General features: G+C 41.0%; 2 protein-coding genes and 1 non-coding gene across 3 annotated transcripts in view; all 3 read left to right on the forward strand.

Annotated features, from left to right (window-relative positions):
• Positions 1-7,402, forward strand: part of Arnt (aryl hydrocarbon receptor nuclear translocator) — an 86,367-nt gene extending 78,965 nt beyond the window's left edge. The window contains exons 14-21 of the mRNA XM_012515004.2: positions 194-304; positions 489-555; positions 881-1,004; positions 1,195-1,297; positions 1,665-1,812; positions 4,215-4,374; positions 4,910-5,076; positions 5,963-7,402. Coding sequence (XP_012370458.2) covers positions 194-304; positions 489-555; positions 881-1,004; positions 1,195-1,297; positions 1,665-1,812; positions 4,215-4,374; positions 4,910-5,076; positions 5,963-6,052 — 970 coding nt within the window. The 3' untranslated portion in view covers positions 6,053-7,402. The remainder of the gene's footprint in view (positions 1-193; positions 305-488; positions 556-880; positions 1,005-1,194; positions 1,298-1,664; positions 1,813-4,214; positions 4,375-4,909; positions 5,077-5,962) is intronic.
• Positions 612-715, forward strand: LOC111817097. Its single transcript, XR_002821367.1, has one exon. It is a non-coding gene; the product is annotated as a U6 spliceosomal RNA (small nuclear RNA).
• A 2,072-nt stretch (positions 7,403-9,474) lies between the features above and the next one.
• The window catches only part of Ctsk (cathepsin K), an 8,350-nt gene continuing 3,991 nt past the window's right edge, over positions 9,475-13,833 (forward strand). The window contains exons 1-5 of the mRNA XM_004632387.2: positions 9,475-9,619; positions 10,998-11,118; positions 11,635-11,757; positions 11,843-11,998; positions 13,281-13,499. Coding sequence (XP_004632444.1) covers positions 10,999-11,118; positions 11,635-11,757; positions 11,843-11,998; positions 13,281-13,499 — 618 coding nt within the window. The 5' untranslated portion in view covers positions 9,475-9,619; position 10,998. The remainder of the gene's footprint in view (positions 9,620-10,997; positions 11,119-11,634; positions 11,758-11,842; positions 11,999-13,280; positions 13,500-13,833) is intronic.

Genomic DNA, 13,833 nt, shown 5'->3' on the forward strand with positions numbered 1-13,833 from the left:
TGAAATTACACTTTATTTTTTATTAGTATATGTTAATATATAATAGATTCATCATGGGGAGTGGGCATATGTAGGATTAGACTTTACAAAAGATTATTGTTTATCCCAAATACATACAAATATATAGAACTTTCTGTACAGAGTCAAATTCCGTTTTTTCCTTCTCTGTTCTTGTCTTACTTTATTTTCATAGGAACTCTAGCCAAGAACCACGGCCTGCGCTGTCTAACACAGTCCAGAGGACTCAGCTCGGTCCCACAGCTAATCTACCCCTAGAGATGGGCTCGGGGCATCTGGCACCCAGGTAAGGAATGGTGAAATAATCATCTGCTGAGTAGTCACATGCTGTGAGGTGGCCATCTGCAATTCTGTTTTAGTTAAGGATTGTTTTGGTTTTTTGAGGCCCTTTCAACTGATTCTTTTTTTTTGTCCAACTGATTCTTAAAATTCTCCCCCCCCCCCGTTTTTCTCCACTGATTATTATATAGGCAACAGCAAACAGAATTGGACATGGTATCAGGAAGAGATGGATTGCCCAGCTACAATCATTCCCAGGTGAGTATCATCTTTGGAAAGGACAGTGAGCATTTCCTTTAAAAATTCCCCCTAGTGTGCTTGCTTCGGCAGCACATATACTAAAATTGGAACAATACAGAGATTAGCATGGCCCCTATGCAAGGATGACACACAAATTCATGAAGCGTTCCATATTTTTTTATTGTAACTGTCCTACTAACCTGTCTTGAAACTGTCTCATTGCTATTTCTCAATAAAAATAATTTTTTTAAAAATGCCTCCCAGTGCCAGTGTGTGTATTTGCTGTGACTTCCAGAGTTATTGTTGAACCTTTAATGATTATTTCCACCATTTTATTCCATAGGTTTCTGTTCAGCCTGTGGCATCTACAGGGCCAGAACATGGCAAGAGCCTTGAAAAATCAGATGTTCTATTTGCCCAGGAAAGAGATTCAAGATTTTCAGAAATCTATTCTAACATCAATGCAGGTATGTTTCTTCAACCCGTTTTAAAATGCTCATTCTTAAATTCTTACGTGTGAGCCTGTTACTGTCCAATCAGTAATCTTCCAACATATTTCCACTTAATCATAGAATGCCTCATGAGTAAGTAGGAACTTGCTGAACTATATACGACAGCCCCTTGACTGGCCCTCCCCCGACTCCTTTTGGTCCACAGATCAGAGTAAAGGCATCTCCTCCAGCACTGTCCCTGCCACCCAACAGCTATTCTCCCAGGGCAACTCATTCCCTCCTAACCCCCGGCCGGCCGAGAATTTCAGGTGAGCCCCATATGTGTGTGCTGCTTTTTAGGGCCTTGAGGGATTCCATTGCTAAATCCAACTTTCATTCTTCCCTCGCTTTCTCTGGTTATTTCAGGCAAAGGAGTAGAGTGAGCAGAGGAGCTGCTTTTTTTCCCTCCATTTCTTTGTACCTGTCCTATTGTGATGTTCTAGGTTCCATCCTTGTGTATTCTGGTCAGTGTGTGGCTGTTAGTCCCTCTTGTTTTTTCCAAGTTCTGTTACTAAGTTTTCCTTAAATACAAGGAAGTCCAGGGGACCTAGGAATAGTATGATTGTCCTTTGATTCCTGGATTCTGTGATGAACCCATCCCTTTAATCCTTTACTTCACCATTTGTTCACTCTTAGGAATAGTGGTCTGGCCCCTCCTGTAACCATTGTCCAGCCATCATCTTCTACAGGACAGATGTTGGCCCAGATTTCCCGCCACTCGAACCCTTCCCAGGGAGCAACCCCAACCTGGACCCCCAGTACCCGCTCAGGCTTCTCTGCCCAGGTAAAGCTTATCTGTCTCATCCCTACATATTAGTTTTTGTTTGGGCTTTCTTTCCATATGCATGATTATTGTCTTTCTTAGATAACTTCTTCTTAGTCACTTACCAGCCCAGTTATTTTAATGCAAAATGACAACAATTACAGTTTTTCCATAGATTTTTATAAGATAATATATGGTGAATGTTCATCTTTTTTTTTTTTTTTTTTTTTTCAGTACTGGGGATTGAACTCAGGACCTTGCACTTTCCAGGCAGGTGCTTATGCTGCTGAGCTATCTCCCTAACCCCTTATAAAGGAAACATAAAATCAACAGCTTTATTAAATTTATTTAATATAGGAGTTGATTAGTTGAAATGACACCTGCCCAAGGATGGTTAGTATGTAAGCTAACATGCTGCCTGAGTGCCGCCTGGGATAAACTGTTAAGTGATTAATTTTCATCCTCCAACTTCTAATGTTTGGTTTTCTGACAGTAGCTAGATAACTGAAACACTACTGATAATGGAAAAATCTCATTAGGGTCCATGTTTCTCACATAATGACCTTTATTTAGAATTTAGAACATTTGGAGATTTGATTCTCAGATCTACCTTGGAGTAAATTCTAAGAAGTTTACTCTTCGATTAACACTGCATAGCATAGAAACAAAAGAAAATTACTAATTACATGTAGTAACATGGACCCTAATGAGATTTTTCGATTATTGGTAGTGTTTTAGTTATCTAGCTACTCTCAGAAAACCAAACATTAGAAGTTGGAGGATGAAAATTAATCACTTAACAGTTTATCCCAAGCAGCACTTTATAAGTGGGGAAAAGAAGTCCTTGTATCCAGATAGTAATTGCACATAGTAATTGTGCAAAAAAAGCAAATACCTTTTACTATTTTACTATATATTTGTAAGTAATATTTTTTAAGTAAAAAATCAACAGAAGGGCTCTAAAATTGTCATATGCTTTATGATCTCAGTTGTGTAACATGTACAGAGAGGCAGCTAGGGAGGACATTGCACTTGAGGACAGTTATGACAGTGGTTTCTTTGCTGTAAAGCCTACTTCTATGATTTCATATGATTAAAGGATTTATTGTTTCTCTGAGGGTTGCCACTCTCTGTAAGTTTGCTGTGGCAGGGCTGAGGAGGTAGCTTGGCAGTTTAATCGCCTGCCTGGTAAGGGCAAGGATACAGGTTCGATACCCAGTATTGCATGCTGTGCCAGCCCCAGAACCTTGGGTGTGCTGTGCAGGCCACCAAAACTGGGTGTGGTGGTGCATGACTCTAACCTCAGCACTAGGGAGGCTGAGACAGGAGGATCTATGAGTCCAAGCTACGTAGCGAGGCCCTGTACCAAATACATAAACATTAAAAAAGTTTGCTGTGGCAGAATCAAGGAAGGTGGTGTTCATAGATGTTTACACAAGCCATGACACCTTTGAAGAGGTGAAAATGGCTGCTTGTATGAGTGCAAACTATTTTTGGAGTATTTCTTTGGATTAAAGAAGTTTGACACCAATATGTGTTCCAGAACTATGAAAAATGAATATGCAGGCTAAAGAGTAGTTTCTCTTTATAGACTTTTAACACATTTTTTAAAAGGTAGCAAGGCTTTACATTTTTTGATACTAAGAAAAGAAACATGGTCTGCAGAGCTAGTATGGGCCAATTAAAAGAAGTACATTTTACAGAGTGAGAACAGACCACTGTGAAAGAGAACACAGTGGTTTTTAGCACATATTTTTTACAAAACAATTAGGGAAATAAAAACTTGAATTAGTTATTCAAAAATAATCTGTCTCTGGTTATGGAATTGAGAATGATTTTTATTTGCTTTGCCTTTCCCAAATATTTCACAATGCAAGGACGTAACTATCCTGTGAGAAAAGGTATTTATTAAAAAATAATAGGGGCTGGGGAGATGGCTCAGTGGACTAAGCAACTCCCTGGCAAGTGCAAGGGCCTGAGTTCAATCCCTGGTTCCGCAAAAAAAAATAAATAAAAAATAAAATAAAATAGACATTGGGAGCAAAGGAATGCAAAACATATTGAGAGAGCACTGAATCCTAACCCTAGACCACCAGGAAGCGTCATCAGAACACATAATAAAAGGAGGCATGGTGGCGCAATCTGTGGGTGAGGCAGTAGGATAGCAAGTTTAAGCTCAGCTTGGATGGCTTAGCAAAACTCTCTCAAAATACAAAAAGGCTAAATGTGTTACTATGGTCAAAGGTCCTGGGTTCAATCTCCAGAACTTCAAGTAATAATATTAAAAGATGTACAGTATATTAATAATGCCTCTAGCTTGAATCAGAAGAACGCACTGGCTGATAACATTGACTCTCAGAAATGGTCTGCACAGTGAAGTTAGTGTTCAATTTGTTGCCCTTTATCCTTTATTTTTGTAGCAGGTTGCTACGCAGGCTACAGCTAAGACTCGTTCTTCCCAGTTTGGTGTAGGCAGCTTCCAGACTCCGTCATCCTTCAGCCCTATGTCTCTTCCTGGTGCACCCACTGCGTCCCCTGGTGCTGCTGCCTACCCTACTCTCACCAATCGTGGATCCAACTTCGGTGAGTTCAGGCCAGGAGAATCATAGAAAATTATACCTCTGAAGAAAAAGAACTTTTCTTTTGTTACTCTGACAGTTGATTCCAGGGCTGCACACACTGTGCCAGTTCTCTGCCACTGAACTATATCCCGAGTCCTATTCCACTATAGAGAAAGGATTTTATAGTTAAAATGTTTTGCCTGTGTTCTGGGTACAGTGACCTAACAGGGAAATCTTAACCTAACAAGGTGACAGTCTGTTTGAAATTTAAAACCTACCCACTTGAAAAATTACTTTGACACAAAATATTGTAAACATTGAAAATGTACAAAATGTTATAAGTTATAATTTTTTATTATAAAATGTATAAAAAGGATATTTATCAGTCTAAATGAACAAAGAACTCTTTGGAAAGAAACACTGTCTAGAGAAGAAAAGTTAATTTGGGACTGGATTTTGAAACAGAAGTGGCAGAGGTGGCTCATATGTAGCTATGCACTCCTTTTTCTTTTCCAGTATTGGTAACAGACTGAGAATGTGCTTTGCTGTGTTTCTAGCTCCTGAAGCTGGACAGACTGCAGGACAATTCCAGACACGGACAGCAGAGGGAGTGAGTGTCTGGCCACAGTGGCAGGGGCAGCAGCCTCATCATCGATCAAGTTCTAGTGAACAGCATGTTCAGCAGCCGTCAGCACAGCAACCTAGCCAGCCTGAGGTCTTCCAGGTGAGTGGGTAAGGACTTCAGAAAATAGAAACTAGGAGAGAGTGGATCAGTGGAGTGAGAGAGAAGGAAGCACACCTAGATTAAGGCATTTGTTAGTTAGAGCTTTATGGGAGAAGTGGGCATAAATGTCAGTAATTTTATAAAATGTGAATTTAGTATGAAGCCCACCCTTTTACCAGACTGGACAAAGGTAGTGATGTGACACAGTGTGAAAAGATGCCAAAGAAAGTTATTTTACTTCATTCTCAGAGATCCCATATCCTCAGTTTATAGTAGCTCTGAATTTAAAATGGGCAAGAAAATTTTTTTTAAAAATCTATGAAGCCAGGACTTGTAATTCTGGGACTCTGGGACACCACAGCAGAAGGATTGCAATTTTGAACTGAGCCTGAACAAGTTATCAAGACACCCCCCCCCCCCAATCTCAAGACAAAAAAAGGCTAGGAGTGTAGCTTAGTGTGAAGGCTTTGGGTTCAATCCCTAGTACCAAAAATGAGTATATGAACTGGAACACAGCTGGTAATTATAAAGGTCTATTTTTGCAAGTCCTAAACGGACTGTAGGATTGAATGTAGTAATCTTAGATAAAGGAAAAGAGGGTATAAACTACAGATTAAAAGAAGGCAAAAGAGATTTGGATGGCAAATAAGATGATGCACTCCATATATATCTGTGACAGTATATAAAAATATCAGTTAGGTAGCTGTAGAAGGAACTAGGGGAAAAGGCTGTGATCTGAGGAGTCAGAATTGCTAGAGTAGGAAATGCTGGGAGAATTGAGCACAGCAGCAACTCTGGGGTTAGGAACAGTGTTGCAGAGAATGCTGGGAGAGAACTTGTTAAACGTGAAGATGTGGGACTCAAAACAATCTTTTTCTTTCACCAGGAGATGCTGTCCATGTTGGGAGACCAGAGCAACAGCTACAACAATGAAGAATTTCCTGATCTAACTATGTTTCCCTCCTTTTCAGAATAGAACTATTGGGGTGAGGATAGGAGTGGGGGAGAAAAGTTATTGTTTGTTTTTTAAAAGCAAATCTTTTGTAAACAGAATAAAAGTTCCTCTCCCTTCCCTTCCCTCACCCCACATGAGTACCCCTTTTCCTGCTGGGCCTCCCTTGCTCCCACCCTTGCCTCTCTGAGGTAACGTTTATAGATAGAATGAAATGATGAACTCTCAAGGCTTTTAGGACTCTTTGAAAATAGGGGGTAAGTGAGGTAGAATGCCTTTCCTTACATCTCCTGACCAGAAGTTGCACAGTGATATTTGTGGTAGGGTGGAGGGACAGGTTAGAGGAACCTACACCCACTATTTGCCTTGGAGACTATGGCCTGTTTTAGAAAGAAATTCTAAATAGAATGGAGGAGAATGAAAATGAAAATACTCTCACAGGTGAGAACCATGAAACATGGTATTGAGATTTTAGAAAGCAAGCATAGGTTATTTCTGTTACTTGTGAACAATTCCTCTGGAAAGAAACGTGAGAGAGAGAGAGAGAGAGAGAGAGAGAGAGAGAGAGAGAGTGTGTGTGTGTGTGTATGTGTGTGTATTTCTGTGTGTCTTTCTCCCTACTTGGGAGTTATGCAAAATCTGCCCCAGATTTTATCTTTGTCTTTCTGTGTGCTCTGCAAAGAGTTAAATCTTCCAGGTATTTTCCACTTAGTATTGCAGCCAAAGAGTATTTAAATAAATATCTTTGCTGCTCTTCTACCTGTGCCCAGCCAACATGCAACTATGGCAAAGTCTTGCTGATAATGGTTGGTTTCTTACCGAACACATTCAGTGATAAAGCTGGATCAGTCCTGCTTTTGGTGCTCACACCTTGCTTAGAAGGATTGGCATACGTTACTGAAATAGGCTGGCAAGATAAACACTTTTAATAACCCTAGACTTGTCCATAAGAACAATGCTGCATTGATTCTGTCAGAATCACAAATGGTGTGTGTTGTATAGAGGTTATTTCTGCGTGGAAACTCAACTTCTTGGAGTAGGAATTCCAGTGAAAATCCTCACTGTTGGAGTGTAAAGCAAATACCAGGCCTCTTACAGCATAGCCTCTTTTATCCCATCCTTAAAAATCTTTCACCTAGATCTCAGCCTTTCCTGGACCTGGAGGTCTTTTGTCTTTGTTTCCCCTCCAGTGTTGAGGTTGGATTTTGCTTTAGAGCACGAGTATAATTCTCTGTGTTGTGGGACCTGGACTCCCACCCCAACAGGGTCACTTGGTAATTATAGCCATATAAATGTGGATACAGGTTACTGTTCTCACCCTTTACCTTCCTCAGGTAAGTCATGTGTACCAGCCTTTAAAAAAAAAAAAAAAAAGTGGCTCCAGTTAGCATGTAAGTGCAAGACTGAGTTAACTGGAAGACATTAAGTGTCTTTACAGGAGGTTGAGGAGCACAGACGGCCTTGGAGAGGCAAGGATGTCACTGAACCAGTTTCTTCCTCTTGTCTCTAGTCTGATGCCAGGGAGTGGAATGCAAAGGAAACAATTTATTTTTTTATTCTATGTGCACACATACAGTATACGTATATATTTATATCACAGTTTATGAAACCAAAAAGTTGAGTTTCCAATGGAATCCTTGTTTTTTTAATAATCGTTTTTAAATGTGATCAAGACTATAATATTGTACAGTTATTATAGGGTTTTGGGGGGAGGGCCCAGGAAGGAAAAGATACTCTGGGGGGTTTGTTTCTGCTTTTCCTTCAGGGTTTTATTTGTTTTGTTTTTCTTGTTGGTCATTTCTGTATTGCTGGGGTCTGTGCTAATACAGTGGCAAAAATAATGACATGTAGCAAAGATTTTAAAACAAAATATTTTTTCCTTTTGTAAAAGTTCTTGTGTTGTGTGATCTCGATTGCGACTTTATTATTCCTTTTCAGCTCATATAACTGAAGGTTCATAGAGTGAGCTCCAAACATACAAACATACTGTGAGTCTTTCAGGAATCAGAAATCATAGGGCCATGATCACTCAGCTCCCCTCTTCCTCACTTGTCCTCCTGACCCTGACACATTCTGAGTAAAATCAGCAAGGACATTCTGACTACTCTGTGGGAGTGGGGGTTGCCCACAGTTTTGAGACAGAAGAGTTTGGATTTAAAATCACTAGGCACATGTGGATTCCTCTCTCCCTGATATATTGTCCTTTGGATTAAAAAATGGGGGATTGGGAATTTTTGTTGTTTTGTTTTTTGAGATGGCCTTAGTTTGTAGCACAGGCTGGCCTCAAACTCAAGGTGATCCCCCTGCCTCTTCTGGGATCACAGGTGCATGCCACTCTGCCTGGCTCAGGATGGAGAATTTTTATTTTATTGTCTTTTTGAAACAGGGTCTCTTTATGCAGTTCAGGCTGGCCTTGAGTGCACTTTGTAGCCTAGACTGGTCTCCAACTTGTAAGGATCTTCCTGCCTCAACCTCCCAAGTGCTGAGGTTACAGGTGTGCGCCACCATGTTTGGCAAGGTTGAGAAGTTTAAACTCTACAAGTCTGGACCCGATTTCCCTCTAGAATACTGTATGTGGTTCTTAACAATTGTTAAGGTGCAGAGGCATAAGTCTGTATTCTTGAGGGTATTTGTGGAATCCAGCATGGAACTGAATCTAGATTCCATGTATTATCCTTTCAATTTTAATGACTGTCTTTCTCCAAATCTATTTATGGAATAAAATGGAGTTGGGTGGGGTGGCTGAGCTAAACTCTTATGATTTGTCACATGGGTAGAGTTTGGGGAAGCATTTGGAGAAGCTCATGTGACTGATCTAGAATGGGGGTTTTAATAATTGAGACATAATGCTCTTCAGACATCTTACCGTCTGAGTATGGTAGCAGTAGTCTTCATGTGAATCTTTCAGACTGTCCTAAAACAGCACTGTTTTTGGCTATGTTTAGAACCAGTTTCATCTGGATTTTCTCAGCAGAACCTTTATAAAATCACATTCAGCTAGGGAAGCTGTTCCCCTGCCTAAAAGCAGTAGCAACTTCAGACAACCACTTCATAAAATACAATTTTGGAGCCTGTCTCTTATGTTACTTGCTTCCAGCCTTTTGTGTTTATTGTTATTTCAGATGTGTGGGTCAGACACGTTTGAAAACTGAGGTTTCAGTAGTAGGTGGGTCATAAGAGGAAAACAAAAGGATGTAGTCTGTTGTAATAAAGGATTTAAAAGAAGGATGAGGAAGACCAAGGCTGTGTCCATTTCCCCATTAAAGGAGAAAGTCCACCCCACCTTGAGTTATGTGTATTGTCTTTCTGTCTGCCTCCACAGACAGTCATATGAAACTCAATCCCTAGCAGCTCTCCATCCTGGCACACAACACTGCACAGACATGAGCACTGCAAATGTGCTGCCTCCTTCCACCCCAACCCCCCTTCTCAACATTTCTGTCCCCGCCTCCCTGTCTTATCCACATTTTCCAGCCAACTGCTGTGGCTGACTTCCGCAATCCTGGTGGAATAAATCTAGCACCCCTGGACTCCCGCCTGCATTAGCCACACTGTGCCTGAAAGGAGCCCGGACGAGATTCCCAACTTCAGGTAACGTTTTCAGTTTCCTAGGTCTTTTAGCTTCTCTTTCCTGCTAGTTTTCTGTTTAAGAGCATTAGGGATGTAGTGAGATGGGGATCAAAATACACTTACAGTCTCTATGGATGAAAACAGATGCACTTAGTTTTCCTGGCCAAATAAAACCTGTCTGGAAATCTAGGATTCCTTGTGTATGTACTGTATGCATACGTGCTTGTTAGTAGAAGCAAAGGGATAGAGAATCCTTTATTCATTCCGCAAAAACAGCCGCTCTCATTTTCTGCTTGGACCAAAAAGAGTTAACTTGACTATGGAAGAGGAGTGCTAAGAATGATACCAGTTGGTGATAGCTTGATGTTTGTGCTGTAAGACATTCCAGCTCTTAACATTCCAGCTATTAAATGTATTCGTGGACATTTTGCCTGTTTGCAAAGATTACATAAAAGTGGACTATGGATTTTGTGCTGTGTAGGTCCTATGACTGGCTGCACACTGCAGATTGTTAAACTGAAGGACTTGAGTGGCAGTGAAGCCACTATGAAATAACTGAAGCTTTGCTGTGAGAAAGCTGTAAATTTAGTCATTATAGAGCATTGTTTTTCCATCCTACATTTTCTAACCTTGGTTCTGAGAAATTTCACATATGAAAGCAGCCACAGATGTTTATTGTTGGAAAAAGAAAAGAAACCTACCCACAGCATCTGGTTAAAATTAAGCCAGTTTCCTGCCTAAGGGGAAAGGGAGAGAAATGTACAAAGAGAGGGAGGAGACTCTGAATGTCTAGTTAAATAAGGAAATACTGTCAACTTTTTCCTCGCCTTCAGGCAAGATCTGGAAAAGTGGCGGTTTATGCAAGTAGGAAAAGCCAAAGCCGGAAATTGCGTGTATCTTCCAACCCCATTCCCATCTTACCTACTTTGTCCAACTCCAAAGACAGGCTCAAAACCCATCCTAGTTGTCTCCACCCCATCAATGGTGGTCTGTGTGTGTATATGGGTGTACACGCTTTGGGTTTCCCTGTGTCAGACTTCTTGGAATCAGATAAGCCTGTATCATGCAAACTTATCCTCTTCTTATCATTGTTTCCATCATGAAAATTACCTTCAATTCCTTGTCTACCTTTCTCATTGAGCCAAATCTTCCTCTGTCTCATGGTTCTGAGAAAGGGCTTTTTATCTCTAGACTTAATGAGTCCCCAAGGATTTTTTCCCTGTGTAGGCACTTTTCTCCTAAGAGGCACTATACTTGTGTTAGCATCTGAAAGGAAACTAATGCCTCAAAGGTTAAGAGCAACCTATTGGAATATGGCTCCAACTACTTCCTTATTCTAAGCCAGGCTATGAATCCCCAAGCAAATAGAAGAGTGTTCCCTAATTATTCCATTCCCCAGGATGTGGGGGCTCAAGGTCCTGCTGCTACCGGTGATGAGCTTTGCTCTGTACCCTGAGGAGATGCTTGACACTCAGTGGGAGCTGTGGAAGAAGACATACCAGAAGCAGTATAACAGCAAGGTGCCTGGGGACGGAGGGGAGCTGGGGGGAGAGCTGGGATCTGAGAGCTCCAGTCACAGCTCCTAGAGACCTCAAGCCAAGTACAGTATTTTAGTCCGATGGAGAAAACGATCCCATTCCCTAACTTCATTTCTGTATATCAGTTCATCATAAAGATTTATCTGTATTTTGCTGTGTGATTGTCTTGACCAGGGCTCTAACTCAATGATACAGCTCTTGCTTAGTAGGTGCAAGGGCCTGGGTTCAGTGCATCACCAACACCAAAAAAAGAAAAAAATCTTAAATTTTTCTTGGGAAGATAACTTTTCAGATTAATGCTATTAATCAATGAGCAATTGTCTATCAATGTCTTCAGAGCTTTGCATTATATTATTTGTATGCTTACCTATTTCTTTTTGTGTATTCAATCCATGATTCCCCAACTAGACTACATCCAACAATTTCAAACTGCATCTTTTCCATAGTACCAGCTACCTTACACACAGTCTATACAAATACTGACAGTGCTCTGTTTAGGTGGATGAAATCTCTCGGCGCTTAATATGGGAAAAGAACCTGAAGTATATTTCCATCCATAACCTTGAGGCCTCTCTTGGTGTCCATACATATGAACTGAGCATGAACCACCTGGGAGACATGGTGAGTTGAGCCTGAGTTCCTGACCCGGCTGCCATGCTTGTTTTAATTCCCTGCTAATGCCTGCTCTCTCTTTTCTTTGTCTCAGACAAGTGAAGAAGTGGTTCAGAAGATGACTGGGCTCAAAGTACCCCCCTTTCATTCCCAGAGTAATGACACCCTCTATATCCCAGACTGGGAAGGCAGGGCTCCCGATTCTGTGGACTACCGAAAGAAGGGCTATGTTACACCTGTCAAAAACCAGGTACTGTGGTATGTGTGTGCATAGCTCACCTGGCATAACCTGTTCCTTTTTCTAGTGTTTTGGTCATGAAGTAGCAGGGTAGTAGGAAAAAAATGATAAAATTAAGGTTTGTCTTCTCTTTCTAAGAGAATATAGCCCATTCTGATACTGAACTCATTATTTTATATATTTAAATGTACATTTTGTACATTTGTTTCTGAATTTTCTTTATTACAACTAGTGCTACAATAAGTGCTTGTGTATATTTGTATGTGTGAACTGTAGAAATATTTATCAAAATAAATTTGAAATTGTTTGGTCCTACTTTCAGAAAAGTTTTTACAATCTTGCATTCTTGCAATATCAAAAGGCCAAGTTTTCCTGTAACGAGTGTGTGTGTGTGTGTGTGTGTGTGTGTGTGTGTGTGTGTGTGTGTTGAGACTGGTTCTCACTGTTCAAGTTGGCCTTAAACTCACTCTGTAAGTTTGGCTGGGCTTAAACTCAGTGATCCTTCTACCTCAGCCTCCCAAGTGCTGGATTACAAGCATGTGCTCCCATAATCTTAATAAGGTTTTAATCAGTAAAATGAACAATTGAGCTGGGTGTGAGAGTGCATGCCTATAATCCCAGCTATTTGGGAGACTAAAGCAGGAGGATCCAAAGTTAGAGAGTAGCCTAGGCAATTTAAAGAGACCCCATCTCAATATGAGCAATTCGAAAGGTGTGTATGGCAGGGTGGGGACCTAGCTCAACAGTAGAGTGTCCTGGGGCTCAATCCTCAGTAGTGAAAAAAAAAAGAATAATTAGAATTCATTTAACAAATACTATTTCTTTCCTAGAATCTACAAGGTACTACAGAGCTACGTGATAGAAATTCAAGATGGCTAATACACAACCTATTTTAAGAGATAGTTAAAGAGAAAAATACACTCTGGCAGAGTAATCATAAGTTCTAATTTTTAATCTTCACAATAGTCTATAGATAGGAAAACTGAAGCACAGGATGCTATAATAACTTACTAAGGTGACACACAGAGCTAGTGGGTACCAGGTCTGTTAGAACACAGGTGAACGAACCCCCTCCAAAACCTGGCCTCTGCTTTCTCTGCTTTACTGCAGCTTGTGGTAACTACAGTAACCCACAGCAGTAGGATTAGACAATGAATATTAAGTGAAGGGGAGTAAGAAGGCAACATTTGTCCTGGGTGTATGATGTGTACACAGAATGTCATCAGGCAGCTACAGGGAAGATGCAGAATAGTGAAGAAGCACAGGGCTGATCTTGTCTCTGTGTGCCTCTCAGGGTCAGTGTGGTTCCTGTTGGGCTTTCAGTTCTGTGGGTGCCCTGGAGGGCCAACTGAAGAAGAAAACGGGCAAACTCTTAAATTTGAGTCCCCAGAACCTGGTGGATTGTGTGTCTGAGAATAATGGCTGTGGAGGAGGCTACATGACTAATGCCTTCCAGTACGTGCAGGAAAATCGGGGCATCGACTCTGAAGACGCCTATCCATACGTGGGCCAGGTGAGGCTGCGCCACGTGGCTCCTCCTCATGGATAGTGCTTCCTAGGAGTGGTTCCAGAAGTTTTGTTTTCTGTTATCCTATTTAGCTTTCTTAATGGGATAATTTCTCACAGAAAGACAAAAAAATTTCCACAATCTTGGGGGAGCTTTGGGAACTTAAGCTACCATAGCTTCTAGCTCTGTACTCTGGATATGAGATGGGATAAGTTACCTAAAACCTGTGTGCAGGTCTCCAGAACTCTCTGCTAAATCTCCTGTGCCTACAAGCCACAAAACTAACCTTACTCTTTGTCTGTCTGTCACTGTCTCTGTCTGTCTGTCTGTCTGTCTGTCT

This window comes from Octodon degus, unplaced genomic scaffold (assembly GCF_000260255.1).
Source record: "Octodon degus isolate 3935 unplaced genomic scaffold, OctDeg1.0 scaffold00048, whole genome shotgun sequence".
In the NCBI taxonomy this organism is placed as follows: Eukaryota; Metazoa; Chordata; class Mammalia; order Rodentia; family Octodontidae; genus Octodon; species Octodon degus.